The 15,157-nt window shown below is 40.1% G+C and overlaps 2 protein-coding genes across 2 annotated transcripts in view; one reads left to right on the plus strand and one right to left on the minus strand.

Moving 5' to 3' along the window:
* The window catches only part of LOC106938008 (serine/threonine-protein phosphatase PP1-beta catalytic subunit), a 30,398-nt gene extending 21,585 nt beyond the window's left edge, over positions 1-8,813 (plus strand). Inside the window, exons 2-8 of the mRNA XM_015019822.1 lie at positions 2,894-3,025; positions 3,098-3,328; positions 5,414-5,518; positions 5,611-5,682; positions 7,317-7,468; positions 7,550-7,684; positions 8,555-8,813. Of these exons, the coding sequence (XP_014875308.1) occupies positions 2,894-3,025; positions 3,098-3,328; positions 5,414-5,518; positions 5,611-5,682; positions 7,317-7,468; positions 7,550-7,684; positions 8,555-8,659 (932 nt within the window). The 3' untranslated portion in view covers positions 8,660-8,813. The remainder of the gene's footprint in view (positions 1-2,893; positions 3,026-3,097; positions 3,329-5,413; positions 5,519-5,610; positions 5,683-7,316; positions 7,469-7,549; positions 7,685-8,554) is intronic.
* Positions 8,814-8,992: 179 nt separating this feature from the next.
* On the minus strand, positions 8,993-15,114 carry LOC106938009 (equilibrative nucleoside transporter 2-like; the record flags this gene model as incomplete). Its single annotated transcript, XM_015019823.1, has 4 exons — positions 8,993-12,400; positions 13,680-13,879; positions 14,788-14,873; positions 14,969-15,114. Coding segments are annotated over 4 exons (544 nt in total), but the record flags the coding sequence as incomplete, so codon positions are not given.
* Positions 15,115-15,157: the final 43 nt, after the last annotated feature.

A 15,157-nucleotide genomic window follows, 5' to 3' on the forward strand; every position in this document is an offset into this window, starting at 1 on the left:
TAATAGTCACCCAACTGTTAACAGCACAAGATAAATTGTCCTAGAAATTATGGCGATAAACACCAAATATTGCCGTTTTTGGGTCCATTTTCAGGTAATATTGATATTGGCACAGTAATTCATGATCGCCCTCTCAGTCAGAGACTAGAAAACTTTAGTTTTGTACAGAACACTCTACTCTACAAGAGGAAGACATAAATATTTAAAATAAAACACAACCGAGAATAATAAATAAAATGGATTATGAAGTCTTGAACACCAGCAGCAGGCAGATGAAAAACTAAATGGAAATTATCGAGCTCATTTTAATTTGTTAAGCGATTAATTGATTGCTTATTGCGACAGGATTGGCTGACTTTCAGAGTTTTGCGAAGGTAGAAAAAAAACTTTGTTTGTCCAGTAAGTATCGGCTGGAAGTTGAGGAAATGGGTCTGATTATCGGTGCAGCCTGTTCTGCTCTGACGCAGCAGGCTTTAGTATGCAGGATGCGACCCGCTGGAGGTTCTACCTTGTCTGCAGATCCTTTACTCCCAGACAACAACCTTGCTATGTTTCCATGGCGATCAGATGAAGGTGCCGCCCCTCCTCCTCCTCACCTCTTCGTGAGCCGCAGTGCCACGGCGACGGACGCAGGGATGCTGGGACACTTCCCTCCCCGCAAGCTTAGAGTGGTACGGTCCAAAGTCAAGGTCACCATGTGAGTGAGTGAGGTAGGAGAAACCGAGGTGTTGATGTGAGCTCAGATTCAGATTCACCCACCGCCTGAAAGCTGATCCTTTCAGGCCTCCTACTTTTCCATCTCAGTCCGTCCCAGATATCAGCTGAGACGGCACCGATGTGTGGACACGTCACCTCACAGCTGGAAGGGGACGGCTGTGAAGTCACACAGCAGGCAACACACACACACACACACACAAACACACACACACACACATATACACATACATTCCCCCTGGTTGTGTATTGTGTGAACGGTCCTGTTTTTCTGAACGCCAGATTCTCCGGTGCAGCGTTCTGCTGGCTAACCTGAGCCGTCCCTCCTTTTGGACCCTCCAGATATAGTCCTGGTGTCCCCTTTCAGTCAAAACGTGGACACAGGTTGTGTTAGCATGAGGCTGAGGGTGAGGTGGGCGTGATCACCGTCTCCAGGCAGAAAAGGGACGACTTTCCTCCTCGTTAAAGCAGGCAGTGGCGATGGCGTCCCTCCTGGCCCGTTGGACGGTCCTCCCGTTCTGTGGTGTGTTCTGAGTCAGCTCTGCTCCACTGCTGTGGTTCAACAGCAGCGAGGAGAAGTGGATCTGTCACTCGTACACAGAAAAGCAACAACCAACCAGAAAGGAACAACAGGAATTGCAAGGTGCTGGACTTGTTCTTTGTGTAAACGCGGCAGGAAGAAATGGGGGAACACTAAAGGGAAGAGTTCTGACATTAACAGGGTCGTCTAAAAATAATTTCATAGATTAAACAAATATCACAAAATAGATCGGACATGTATGATAAATTAAAATGTGCTCAATAATTTCCATGTTCATCATTTATCATTTTTTCTTTCCTTCCTACCAAAAACTGGATGAAAAGTTTTTAGCCCAGTGCTTTGGTCTCAACCAGCTCCTCCTTTTATTTATTTTTTTAATGACAATTTTGTTTTCAGAAGCTTCATAGTTCAATTTGTGTTGTTTCTATTTATCTTTTTATTTTGTATATTTAAATGTCTTCCAGTTCCAGTGTTGAATGTTCATTAGAGTTTAAAGTTTATTGATCTTTGATAATCATTATTCTCAAAGATCAATAAACATTATAATTTATAATGTTTATAATTATTATTATGCCATTACCATTCTATTACTGGAAATGATCATTATATCGTTTATTGCAATAACTTCTGGGACGATTTATCGTCCAGGAAAAATGTGTTGCCATGACAGTCGGCCTACAGACATAAAATAAATATGGCTGATCCTAACTAGTTGAGCATTGTAGTCAGATCTGCACCGATTTGATTTTCTGAGGTGTTCTAACTTTGTCTGGTTTCACACTTTACTTGATAATAAAGTGTTTGAAACCAAAAAGTATAGTTCATTTAGGCTGTTCATTATAACACATTTATTGGATGATAAATTGTCTCAGAAATGACTGCAATAAATAACAATACTGTCATTTTGACACAATTTTCTGCTGATATGATAAAAATCTTCTTACTGATGCAGGTATACCCAGTCAAAGATGGGAAAAATTTTACACTTTAGCAGGAAACGTTTCCAATATCCAAAATAAACAAACAACAACAAAGTCTCAGTAACTGAAACTGCATTAAAAAAAATAATCAGGGAATCATCTTAGAGACGGGGAAAACAGGCAAAAGTATCAGGTAGTGCAAATTACTTTGTATTGGCTGTCAAATTTTTGCCTTACACTCTAAGATCAGATTAGCTCTACAAAAAGTTGGATACTCCTCATGTGGCATAATTGACTATAAACTATATTTGACTGTAGGACAGAACAAAATCCTAAAAAAATTAAATGATGAAGTATAGGCTACATCTAGACATTATTGTGTTAGAACCTTGATTTGTTTCTATGCAACAACACAAAAATGGGACTGAAATTGGACATGACTGATGTGACTAAACTAAGCCGTTTTTCCTCTTCAACTCAAACAACAAAAAAACATTGCCCAGCAGGAAGTGTGTCCAAACATCCCTCCCCAACACCAGCAGCAGCACCCACACAGTCTATTTCTGTCTTCCTGTTGCCTAAACGTTGTCCCCCATATTTAGCTTCAAGTTCACTGACAGTGAAACCGGCAGAGGCCATGTGACAACACGGATCATCAACACTTTTAGAAATGCATCTGTTTTAACCTGTTCTCCACTTCTCCTTGTCCTCCCACCAGTACGAGGATGCCGCCCAGGCAAGATCGTCCAGATGACGGAGGCAGAGGTGCGCGGCCTCTGCATCAAATCCCGGGAAATTTTCCTTAGCCAGCCAATCCTACTGGAGCTGGAGGCTCCGCTCAAAATCTGCGGTAAGCTCCGCCCCCTCCCTGACTAAACGTTTTCCTGTAAGGATCCCGCAGCATGCTTTCCGTTTCCTCCAGGTGACATCCATGGACAGTACACAGACCTGCTGAGGCTCTTTGAGTATGGCGGCTTCCCTCCAGAGGCTAACTACCTGTTCCTGGGCGACTACGTGGACAGAGGGAAGCAGTCGCTGGAGACCATCTGCCTGCTGCTGGCGTACAAGATCAAATACCCCGAGAACTTCTTCCTGCTCCGGGGCAACCACGAGTGTGCCTCCATCAACCGCATCTACGGCTTCTACGACGAGTGTAAGCTCCGCCTACTCCATCTACTTCCTGTTTTACTGTAGGGTTTGGAACAGAGAAGCATCCCAAGTACAGGGGTTGCAGTTTATTTCAGTTCTGTTCAACAGAAGGAACATTGAAAATACTATTTGAAATTTCAACAAGTTTAAAAAAAAAAAAAAAACAGTCACAAACTCTTTTCACTAAGGCATCCAAATTTTAGCTATTTATGCAGAAACCAATAGCAACCACTTTTTTCATAAAAACTGATATTTTTATTTTTCCTGCTAACCAGTAAGCTAAAAATGCTACATTTTAATGATGGTAACCAAGATTTTGTTGAAAAGTAAATTATTGTAAATCTGCCTTAAAATAAAGACTAACAAATAGCCTAATTTATCTATTTGTTAGCTAACAAATTAAGCTATTTGTTTACTAGCAAACAAACTATTTAAGAAATTAAGCTAAGGAATAGCTTGTCTTAATAGCCAAGCTATTTGTTAAGAAATGACTAACAATTTAAGCTAACGAATAGCTTAATTTTTTAGGTAACAAATGGCTAATTTTTTTCTTAGACAGTTGTTAGCTGTCTGTTTTCCGTGTCTAGGGAAGACGGTGAAAAGTGGCAGGTGGTGTCAAACATTTGCAGGATTTCTCAACATGACTTTTTGACAATATTAAAGAGGAGCTTCTCTTTTTTGACTCATTTCAATTTATTATGCAATTAATTGATTTACTGCTTATGGACCTTACCACAGGGTCCGCGTTTCATTGGCTAATGCCCATTTGACGTCACTGCGCAGCTACCACGTGCTTGACCGTCTCAAAACAAAAGCTACAGTAGTAAACACATGCTAATGTAGATTGTGGACTAGCAGAACACAATCTACACAATCAAAGTTTTTGTGACAGAACTCAAATAAGAATGGTTCTCCACGGTGAGTGGGGAATCTGTACAGGCGATGTCAGGTATCCTGATCGTATTTGTGAAAATAAAATTGACAGATTTCCCAAATCTTATTCGGAATGCCTTGCTTGGATCAAAGCTTGTGCACGACCGCATTTGCAGCTCAACCGTCGTAAGATCAATAAAAACAAAGGAGTATGCGCTGGTGTAAGTATTATTACTTTGCTTTCTTTGTGTTTAGTGAATGGGGATATTCTGAGAGGCCCTGCGAAAGAATGGCGACCTGTCCAGGGTGACAGGTTGCCCCGGAACGTTAGCTAGAGATAGGCACCAGCACCTCCCGATCCCTTTTGAATTTTGAAGCTTGAAATATTGTAAGGTCTTAAGGAGGCCTATAATGTGTGAACAATGACCCCCAAGTCTGAAAAAAGTCAATAAAAACATCCATTATGAAAACCTTTTAGCTAAGTACAGCATAATGGCAGTACCAATACAACTTCCACACCTTGAATCCTGTCTGTTACACAGTCTTACGTTAGCTGAACAGATCAATATGCAATGTGTACCATATCAGACATGCATTAAAGATTTTATTTTACCTGAAAAGGCTTTTTACGAAACTGTAATCGTGTTAGCCACGCTAGCATCGAGTACCGAGTATCAGGCCTAGGCACACTCAAACAGACAACAACAGGAATCACTGATTTCAAAAGTAACCCTCAAAACCATGAATGCCGACTTACCCAGCCTTGCAAGAACAATAGGCTTCAGTGATCTTGTCCACAGCTATATTTATGCTGAGGGTGTAAGGATCTGCTGTTTGCCTCATTGATTGGTAGCATTTAGCTGCGACGCGCACAATGTTGGAGGCATCCCGTGGCTCAAACAGCTTGATTTCGTCCAAAAAAGATGACATGAACTTGTTTGTTCCCCTGTCCATTGTCGTGGCTGATATTTTTTTGAAAATCCGGCAGAAATGCTACACTAATCGACTCAGAAGTACTTTGTAGAGTCAGTTGAAACGAAAGACGCCATGTTTACACATAGAAACTAAGCTCCGCGAGGCTTTGTTTGTGAGACATGCAGCCACGTGGGATTTTAGGGGGCGTTTCTGGGCGGGGCTTGGTAAGGCCCATTGTGACAAGCTTATGTGTTCATGAGTTGACAGTGGGCTCTTTCTACCACTCTTGTTGATCCTGCAGGTAAACGCAGGTTCAACATCAAACTGTGGAAGACTTTTACTGACTGTTTCAACTGCCTGCCCATCGCCGCCATAGTGGATGAGAAGATCTTCTGTTGTCATGGAGGTATTGAGACCTGGGAGTGTTGCAGGTTCAGGTTTATGATAAAACAAAAGTCCTGTAACCCTTCTCTCTCTCTTTCTCTCTCTCTCCATCAGGACTTTCTCCTGACCTTCAGTCTATGGAGCAGATCAGACGGATCATGAGACCCACAGACGTGCCTGACACAGGTAGCTTAACACACACACACACAGCAGACTAGCTGGGCTTCAAACCAAGCAAAAGGAGAACTTAGAAATAAATGGAGGGGTAAAAGTGATCACGCTGCCTCACATCCAAATCTGGTACATCTGGACATTTCTTCAGTGTCTTTAGAAGTGAACTGTTCCCTTTCAGAGAAGAGCATCAAACAAAAAGATTGCATGACAAAATAAAACATGTCTTCAAATGATCTCACCAAAGGTTGAAAAACTTCACACCAGCCTGAGGCTAGTTTTTTTTTTTTTTTAATAAAGGCAAATGGTCCTTTTTTATTTTTCTACAAGAAAAATCCTGAAGGATGATGTGTCCATCAGTTTGTGACCGTCTCCTCTAGTATCATTATCCAGAACACTTCTGTAAGGTTACAGAGTGGCCTAGTCAAAGTTTGAATCCAATTGAGATTCATGGTTAACCACTCATCAAAGACAAATTGCAAGTTTTGCCAAAGCTGTGGAGTCGAGGAATTTCTCTGACAACCTGATGTAGTCTGAAGGAAATGATTAAAAAAAAGAAGCAACAAATCATCTAATGCAATTCAAGAATAAATGAGAAATGAAACCTGGATCAGAGTGGAAAGGAGCACTAAGTTCAGTCTGACAGAAGCCAGGCTGCCATGTTGCTCCACTGGCCCTCTGACCACCAGCAGCCGAGGCGGGTCAAGTGTTTTTCCCAAGAACACGACAGCAGAGGTGGATGGAGTTGGAATTGAACCGGCGACCCACTGACTCCTACCAACTCCTACCACCTTCATGACAAAAAACACCCCAAAACAATAAAACATTTAAAATGGACAAATGCCGTTTAGCTCTGTGGGGGATAAGTAAATCCTGGCGGCCTGCCAGGCTGATAATACACTGGAGAAACCCTGGAAGCCATTTTGAAGGTTTTGTGACTCCAGTAAACCACAGTCCCAACTAAAAAAGTTGGAAGAGTGAACCTTCCCAGAAATGACTGGCCGGTTTTAGGTTTAGGGTTTGTCCCTTGGTTTACATAGTGCCTGGTTGGTTTGAATAGCTGGTTTCTCTTCTATAAAACCTTTATTTGAATTCAACTCAGGCCGACTCCTTATCTACTGGTAACTGGACCAGAGGAAGAGGAACCTCTCTGTACAACACATTTAAGTGTGAAAGCAAAACTGTATTAACTTAGTAAGGAGGTGAAAGGTTTTTCTCAGCCTCTCCTACGGTGGCCTGTTTTGTCCATTTTCCCTTTGGTCCTGATGAACCAACATGAACTCAGGTTCTTGTGAACTCTTCCTGTTTCTCTGCTGAATGATTTGTGGTCTAATGTAAGAACAGGAGCTTCCCCAGCCTTATTCCCCCTTATCTACTTGTAGCTGGAACAGAGGAAGAGGAGCCTCTCTGTGTTCACCCCCTCATTAAACCTCTTCCTGTCCTTATAAGGCAGCTGGAGTTGAGACCCTTGCAGCCTCTGTCTCGCATCCTCTTATGGAGTTTCATCATGACTCTGTGTCCGCATGTGAAAGCTTTCCAAACATCCCTTTAAAAAAAAAAAAAAAAAAAAAGTCTACCAGGTTTTCCCTGCAACCAGGTGACTAGATAGTGACAGACAGATGTTTTATTTCACTTCTTTCCCCCTGCAGGTCTTCTGTGCGACCTGCTGTGGTCGGACCCTGATAAGGACGTACAGGGCTGGGGGGAGAACGACCGTGGCGTCTCCTTTACATTCGGTGCCGACGTGGTCAGCAAGTTCCTCAACCGTCATGATTTGGACCTCATCTGTAGAGCTCACCAGGTACCACAGCTCCTTCCTACCAGCCATCCCCCCTCCCCCTTTGTAAAAGCCTTGGCTGATTCTTGTGTCTGACGCCCCCAGGTGGTAGAAGATGGGTATGAGTTCTTCGCCAAGCGGCAGCTGGTGACCCTGTTCTCAGCTCCCAACTACTGCGGGGAGTTTGACAACGCCGGTGGCATGATGAGCGTGGACGAAACCCTGATGTGCTCCTTCCAGGTCAGTTACCATAGTAACTGATCCAGGATCTTTTAGAACCCAGATTATCACGTGAATTGATTCTGACAGGAAGTTGTTGCTTAGTACAGAGGCTCCCAAGCCTTTCCACTCCATGCCCCCCCCCAAACAGCACTGGTATCTCATTTTTGTCACTATTCTATAATTATTATATTGTAGCATAAATTCAGCCTCATATGTTCTGGTTTTAGTTGACAAGGAATATTTAGGGTTTTTGCAGCGGAATCCTCCTCAGCTTTACTGTTCCTTCTGTTGCCATTCATAAAGATGAGCATTACAAAACACATTTCAGTAAGTTATTTTAACTTGTATTTTGCAATAATGATAGAAATTTCGACTAAATTTCTTCAATTAAATTTGTTTTGTTTTTACTTTTTCCATCACCTTCCCTCCAACTTTCTGAGCGCCCTCTGGTGGTCCCCTGAGTTTACTGCAGACCCCACTTTGACAAACACTGGTTTGGGGTTCCTTCACAAGCTTAAAATATGGAATTTTTTATGTGGATTTGGATCATTTTCCAAATCCACATAAGAATGGGAACATGAAAATTCAGAATATTTAGAAAACAAAATCTTCCTTTTCTATTCATTTAACAATTATACACAACTTGGTGTTGATTCATGTAGTGAAATCATAACAGAAAGCATATCATTCAGTGTGTTGTGTTGGCCACAGTGCTGTTAATGCAAATATCTGTCTTGTACCATATTAGATGTCGTGAAATTCAGATATGTTGCCGTGGAGATGTTTGACACTAACATTTATTTAAAACTCAAGAGTTCAGCTCATGTTTCCAGGTAGAGCTGTTGGTCCAGTAATTGATTTTTTTCTTCTTCTTCCTCCTCCTCCCAGATCCTGAAGCCGTCTGAGAAGAAGGCCAAGTACCAGTATGGAGGGATGAACTCCGGCCGACCCGTCACGCCGCCTCGCACAGCCCAACCCCCAAAGAAACGATGAAGATGGACAGACGGACAGAAAGATGACAAGATGATACGATTGTCTCCTTCTGGCTTTTCACATTAAAGAAGTAAAAGCAACACTTGGCAGAGAAGGAACCAGAACCCCTCATTTTAAAAAAACACACCCCACTCTCCAGAAACAACTTTTTTTTTTTTTTTCCATTTAATCTCTTGAACTGCTGTTGTACTCTTCTTCTTCTTGGTCTAAGCTCCTCTTTCTCATCCTCCCTCTGCATCTATGTAACATTTTTAAAAGGTGTTTCAATAAGACAACCAGTCATTCTGTAGCATATCTTTATATATATTTTTGTCCTCATTTTTTTGTTTTTTGTCTTAACAGAATGACAGCAGTTTTTAGTTTACCACATGTTCTTTCTCCCCTGCCTGTACAGACACCACAGGTATTAATGACGACTGCTGGGTTTTCAATAAATAATACAGGGAATAAATCCCATTCTGTGTGTCTTCCTTTTATCTCTACAGCTCATTTAAAGAATAAAGTCATCTGTAATTTAAAACTGAAACCTCCTGACATGTGAGTGGAACAGCCTGAAGACAAATATATTTATCTGAAACCAGTGATCAGTGAATGCTACATTTTAAGCCCTACAAACCACCCAAAACAAAAGGCTTTACACCCAGGCCTGTCACGATAAATCTTCCTGAACGATTAATTCTCAGATTATTGCAATTAAACGATAATATTGTTTGAAGACCTTTTTAAACTGATGTACTGGTAATTACAATAATGCAAGCACATCCTGACAAAAAGAAATGCACTTTACTTTCAAAAGAACAATTAACAGGTAAACAAAACATCCAAAAACAAAAAAAAAAAATGCACTGGAATAAAAACTAAAGATAAAACCAAAGTGGAAATAAAAACTACATTCAACCAAAAGAGAACAGATTACAAAGACTGTATACTATATTTCCCTTCAGTAATCATTGGATTTAGATAAAGATGGGCAAATTCAACTACCTGGTCCAATAGTTCACTCCTCCCTTATGCTAATGAAACGAGGAAGAGGGGTCAGTGGAGAGAACCGGAGGTGAGCCTTTTTTCGTTCAATGTCAGAAAAAGGAAGAAACGATAAAGCCGATAAATTAAAATGAGGTCGATCATTTTCATTTGTGATTGATTTATTGTAACGGACCAATTTATACCAAAGTTTAATTCACATTCAGATTGGTAACCTAGGCAACATGGGATTACAGATCTCAATAAGCCTCACAGTCATCTCACAATCACTTCAAAACATTTTTCCTTTCACTCAATCTTCCATTAATACGCTCAAGCATCAAGTCTGCCGTTTTTCCTGTCACCTATGTAGACCGGAACATTTCTGTATTAAATATTAGTCTCATGATATTCTAACATGAAGCGACTTTTGGGTTTTCATTAGTTCTGTGGATCAATATAATCTACATTCAGATTGGTGTGTAATTAATGTAAATTAGGTTTTTCGTTTTCTAATCTGAGGACTTCATTCTTCATTCAAACCTTGTCAAAAGTACTCAAAGGCATTAATAAAATATCTTTTATAAAATACATTTTTGTGCTATTGCAGAGATGCAATATTTAGTTATTTTTCTCTGCATTAGTCTAGGTAAATTTTCAATAAAATACTATTTAAAGTCATATCTTGTGTTGGAAAGGGATGTGTGAATCCTAAATCAAAAACTTAGTGTTTTGTATAGAAGGCCATTTCTGCCATAAAAGAAAAAAATAAATGTCCAACAAGAAGTTCTAATTTCACATTTTAAAGTCAGAACTATAAGATGCTGTAGAGAAACAGTGTGACCATCTCATAATTATGATTTTTGATGTCAAAATTATGACTTTCCTTTCATGGCAGGAATGGACTTCCATAGAGGTGCAAATTTGAAAAATCTAGAGAACATTTAGTATTTTCTCAGCAATAAGAGCAGGATTTGGGTCACACTCTTTGTAAACAATGCATTTAGCCAATTTTAATAAAACTACTAAAGATTTTGGTGCACCAAAGTCTGTTTTTTGATGAAAATCAACACGACTTAAGTAGAGCAAATATTTTCCTTTAAGATTTTAATTTTTATTACTTCACTCTAATCCTTTATAAACCAGCAGACATCACAGAATTACAGGATTCATTTATTGACAGGAACAATGAAAATATTCCCTTTGCTGAAACTGGTTTCTACTGTGAACGGCACAATGGATCACTACATGGTCATTTGGTTGGAACTGAAAACATCAGGGTGCCTTCTGTTGCTATGGATACAGATGGTATACGAAAACATTTTGCTTGTACAGTCTCATGTCATCTCCAAAGTGGGAACCGGAACATACTCCAGGTCGTGCGTTAAGGCAACAGAATCCTAAACTCCTCCAGAACATTCAAGTCTCTAAGAATCCATCGGTTCTGAAGGAACTGGATGTCATGCATTAGTCTTCATCTAACTGCAGTGAAGTTCTGCCGTCTCCTCACTGTGTTGTTGGTCCATTTTACAGTAAATGGAAGTTCAGCATAAATCACAAAAATCAGACACTTTCAAGGCTTTTTGTTTGCTTTTCTTCTGATCCCATTGTAAAGAAAATGTGTTGAAGCAACAGCTGCCACATTGTTGACATAAACAGGAACATAAACACACTGAAAATTATTTTTAGTGGTAAACAAACAAAACACTCCAGCGGTGTCAAAATGAGAAATAAAACATCATGAGTCGGCACACACTGTAAAGCACACAGAGTTCATCTGCCACTGAAACAACTGGTAGCAGGTGTTTCTATAACGGACTGGGAAAATAAAACCAATTCTTTTTACTCCGACTGAAAACCGTCTCGTTCCAAAGGTTAAAAAAGTATTTTATTTTCAATACTTTAAGAAAAAACTAAAATAGATTCCATAATTCTTTTTTTCTTTTTTTTTTCAGATGATGTGGAATCTCTAGATAAAACCCAAATGTTAGTTAAGCAGTTAAAAAGTTCAGATTTCAGACTTAAATGTTAAATAAATAAATAAATAAAATTGGGGAATTTGAATACGGAAAAACTGTTATTTATTTTTTTAAAGTTTGAAACTAAATGCGTAGGAACCGTCTGCTGCTTGGTCTTTACTCAGGAAATAAGCAAAGCTTCTGATCACATGGAGCCATGGGAACCAGCAGACTGGGAAAGAATGTTGGAACACAAAAAAATGGCACCTCACCAGTAAAATTTGATGAGGAAATAAACTCATAGATAAACAATGCTGGTACTGATTAGTCAATATGGCAACATGCCTCACAATAAACATTTTAGCCACCAGATGGCAGGATTTACCATCAAATTAGCTTGTACTGCTTAGAAATCGTTTTTTGTTTCGTTCAGCTTTACTTCCTGTTACAAAACAACAATGTACAAATAAAAAAATAGAAAAATATTTGTCTCAAAACAAACAACTACAAGCGATGAAAACCCATAAAACTGACGTGGTTTCAGAATGATCTACGGATTGTTCTCAATCGAACGTCTTGAAATGTTTCTCTGTTCCACTTACCAGCTGAACTTAATATGAAACTAATGGATTTGTTTTTAAACAGGAAACTGACAGCCACTCCTTTCAGGAGTGTGGTGATAGTTTTACCGTGCCGTTTCTATGGGAACTACACCAGACTCCTGAGGAGGAAGGACAGGGCGGCCCCGACGGACAGACCCAGGGCCAGGAAGAAGGTCATCAGGGCTCCTGCAGTCTCTGCATCTTTAGGCTCCACCAGTCTGGAGAAACACAACAGAACCAGTTGATTTTAGTCGCTAGTCACTAAAGACTATGTTGTTCAGTGTTAACATAACTAAAATACACATAAGTTTTCAGTTATGTTACACAGAAAAAGATTTTTCATTCAGTAGCATCAGAACAATAGTTGTGTTTGGGAACTAGAGGAGATTTTAGGGTTTAAGTTTTCCTGCCTTCTTGAAAATTATCAACCATCTTTGTTTTTGCTTCTTTGTCCCTTTATTGTTTGAGCTAATCAAATAAATCTTAATATCAGACAGAATTAACCTTATAAAGAGGAGTCCTCAAATGATAACTGCCTTGTTGAATCATGAATCAGCTGCAACATTCCCAAGTTGCATCCAGACCTGATTAGTCAGACCATCATGCACACACAGAACCTGTCTGACTGCTTAAAGTTCAAATGTTTTTGTTTTTTTTAGATGAGGCAATAAGTAAATTCCAGAACAGGTGAGAAACAGAGTTGATCTGAATGAGACAAAAAATGATATGGCCTCGTCAAAGTGTGGATTTACTTTGGTCTGAGATGCTGAGTTATGACCTTTGAAGAGGTCAACCAAGCTCAGAAATGTGAGCCGAAATGGCGACTTAAATGATGAGATGACTAAAATATCCAACAGCAAGAACCAGATTTGGGTCACTCTCTCTTCAGAAAGGCTCTCTGTATTTAACCAGGTTTAAAATAATTATAAGCAGATTTTTTTTAAAGTCTGTTTGAGTGGATGTCAGTCGATAAATGCGGTTCTATATTTTACGAAATTCAAGAGAAAGCAAGAAGCGTAGCTGTGAAAAGACAAACACTTTGTGTTGTACTTAATATTTTGCATTGTAGAAAAATGAAGACTTATTGTAGAAAAACAATTAAATTGAATTGTAAAAAAAAGTGGACCACAGAATCAGTGAAGAAACCACAAATGGCCCACGCACCACACTTTGGACACCCCTGCTTTCATATGTAGTCAGCTCATTTTTGTTTGATAGTAAAATTAGCTTGAAGATCTTAAATATTAAAGAGTGGCAAACAAAAAGAAAAGCAGAAAACTGAAGAAATCTGGAAAGGAACAAATCCTTTCCATTCGCACTGTATATCACCATGGCGACCCAGGAACGTCAATCACAATTACAGCAACAATGGCTGCAGATCATTTCCCTCCAGATTTATCTCCAGTTTAGCTGACAGCTGAGCAGCTGGTGGAGTTGTGAACCAAGTGGGACAGAGTTCAGGGGTCAGAGGTCAGCAGCTTGCTGCGGTGTACTCACTGCGGCGCGTAGGACATGGAGAGGCACACAAAGTAACCGCTGGACAGGGAGAAGAGCGCCATGATGACGGTGAAGATGGCGTCGTGAGAGAAGGCCACGGGCAGGTAGTAGCGCTTCTGAACGTTACAGAGCATCAGCAGGGGGATGAAGATCACCCTGGAGACCACCAGGGCCGGGAACACACGCGACTCTTTACCAGGCTGCAGGGGAGAGAGGAAATGTTTATTTCACATTATAATCCTCCCACAGGGGGATTCCTCTGGCATTTTGAAACCAAGTCTATCTCATGCATGACGGAGGGCCAATAAAGGCGTTACTAATCTCTTAAACTCTGATGCAATTTGTTCAGCCATGTTCTCTTCTTTTGGTTCTAGTGGTCTTTATTTGAAAGTGTTAATACAGGAAAGTATGTAAAGAGAGAGAGAGGAGACATGCGGCAAAGGTCACCAGGCCGGGAATCGAACCAGCGACGGACACGTCGAGGACTGAGGCCTCCTTATGTGTTCTGTGCTTAACCTTTGCGCCACCACAGCACATCCAGACTGATAAACCATCACAGATTAAACTACACACAGCTGGGCCGGCTGCATTAAATATTGCCACTTTTCTCATTTATAAGAAATAAAAATGATGCATTATTTTCCTTCGTGTAAGTCTCAGAACGTTTGCTTCACTACATAAACATGCTAGAACATCTGATTCTTATTTTTTACGTTTGTCTGTACAGCATCGTGTTTGAATTTATAAAGAAAATGGGAGGAAAAAATACTGGCTAAAACTGGTTGAACATATTGATCATATCAAAAAAGCAGGAAAGTTTTATAATTTCAAACAAAGATGACTATTTAGACCCTCTAAAAAGAAAAATAAACTGTCAGTAAGCTAAAAAAAAGAAACAGATGTCTAATAAAATATTGTGAGCTGTCAGTATTCAAACCCCATGCAAATGCTATTTACAGTCTTCTCTTTTAGCACACTGTAAAAACAAATATACATATTACAGAAAGAAGAAGGTAGTAAAATAAACAAATACAGTGAGACCAGCTGAAGCAGGTTGGCTAAGATCAGAGTCATTCTTGTTTTCTAGGGAAGCCAGTCAGGTTCTCACCCAGCGTATCCATGTGGTCACGGTCCGGCCAATCCAGTCGTGAATGTTGAAAACCAGGAAGCAACACACCTCGATGAAGATGTGTCCTGAGAGGAGCGACAATTTAATATGAGTAAAACGACGATATGCCGGCTCCATGTTGAACACAGATCTTCTCTGAATCGGCGCTGCTCACTCTTACCCCATTTTCCATGTGGGAATGCTGTTTTGACGTCAACAGTGACGGCGGGGAATACCGACAGAGTGACGGTGAACACAAACGTCACGCAGAATGCCATCACCCAAATCTGAGATGTATATAAAAAAATGGTTTGTATGTTTAAAGAAGCAGCAGAGAGAAAACAGGAGTTTTTTTTTGTTTTTGCCCAGA

The sequence above is a fragment of the Poecilia latipinna genome, unplaced genomic scaffold (assembly GCF_001443285.1).
Source record: "Poecilia latipinna isolate Pla-1442-1.1 unplaced genomic scaffold, P_latipinna-1.0 Scaffold2486, whole genome shotgun sequence".
Taxonomy (NCBI): Eukaryota; Metazoa; Chordata; class Actinopteri; order Cyprinodontiformes; family Poeciliidae; genus Poecilia; species Poecilia latipinna.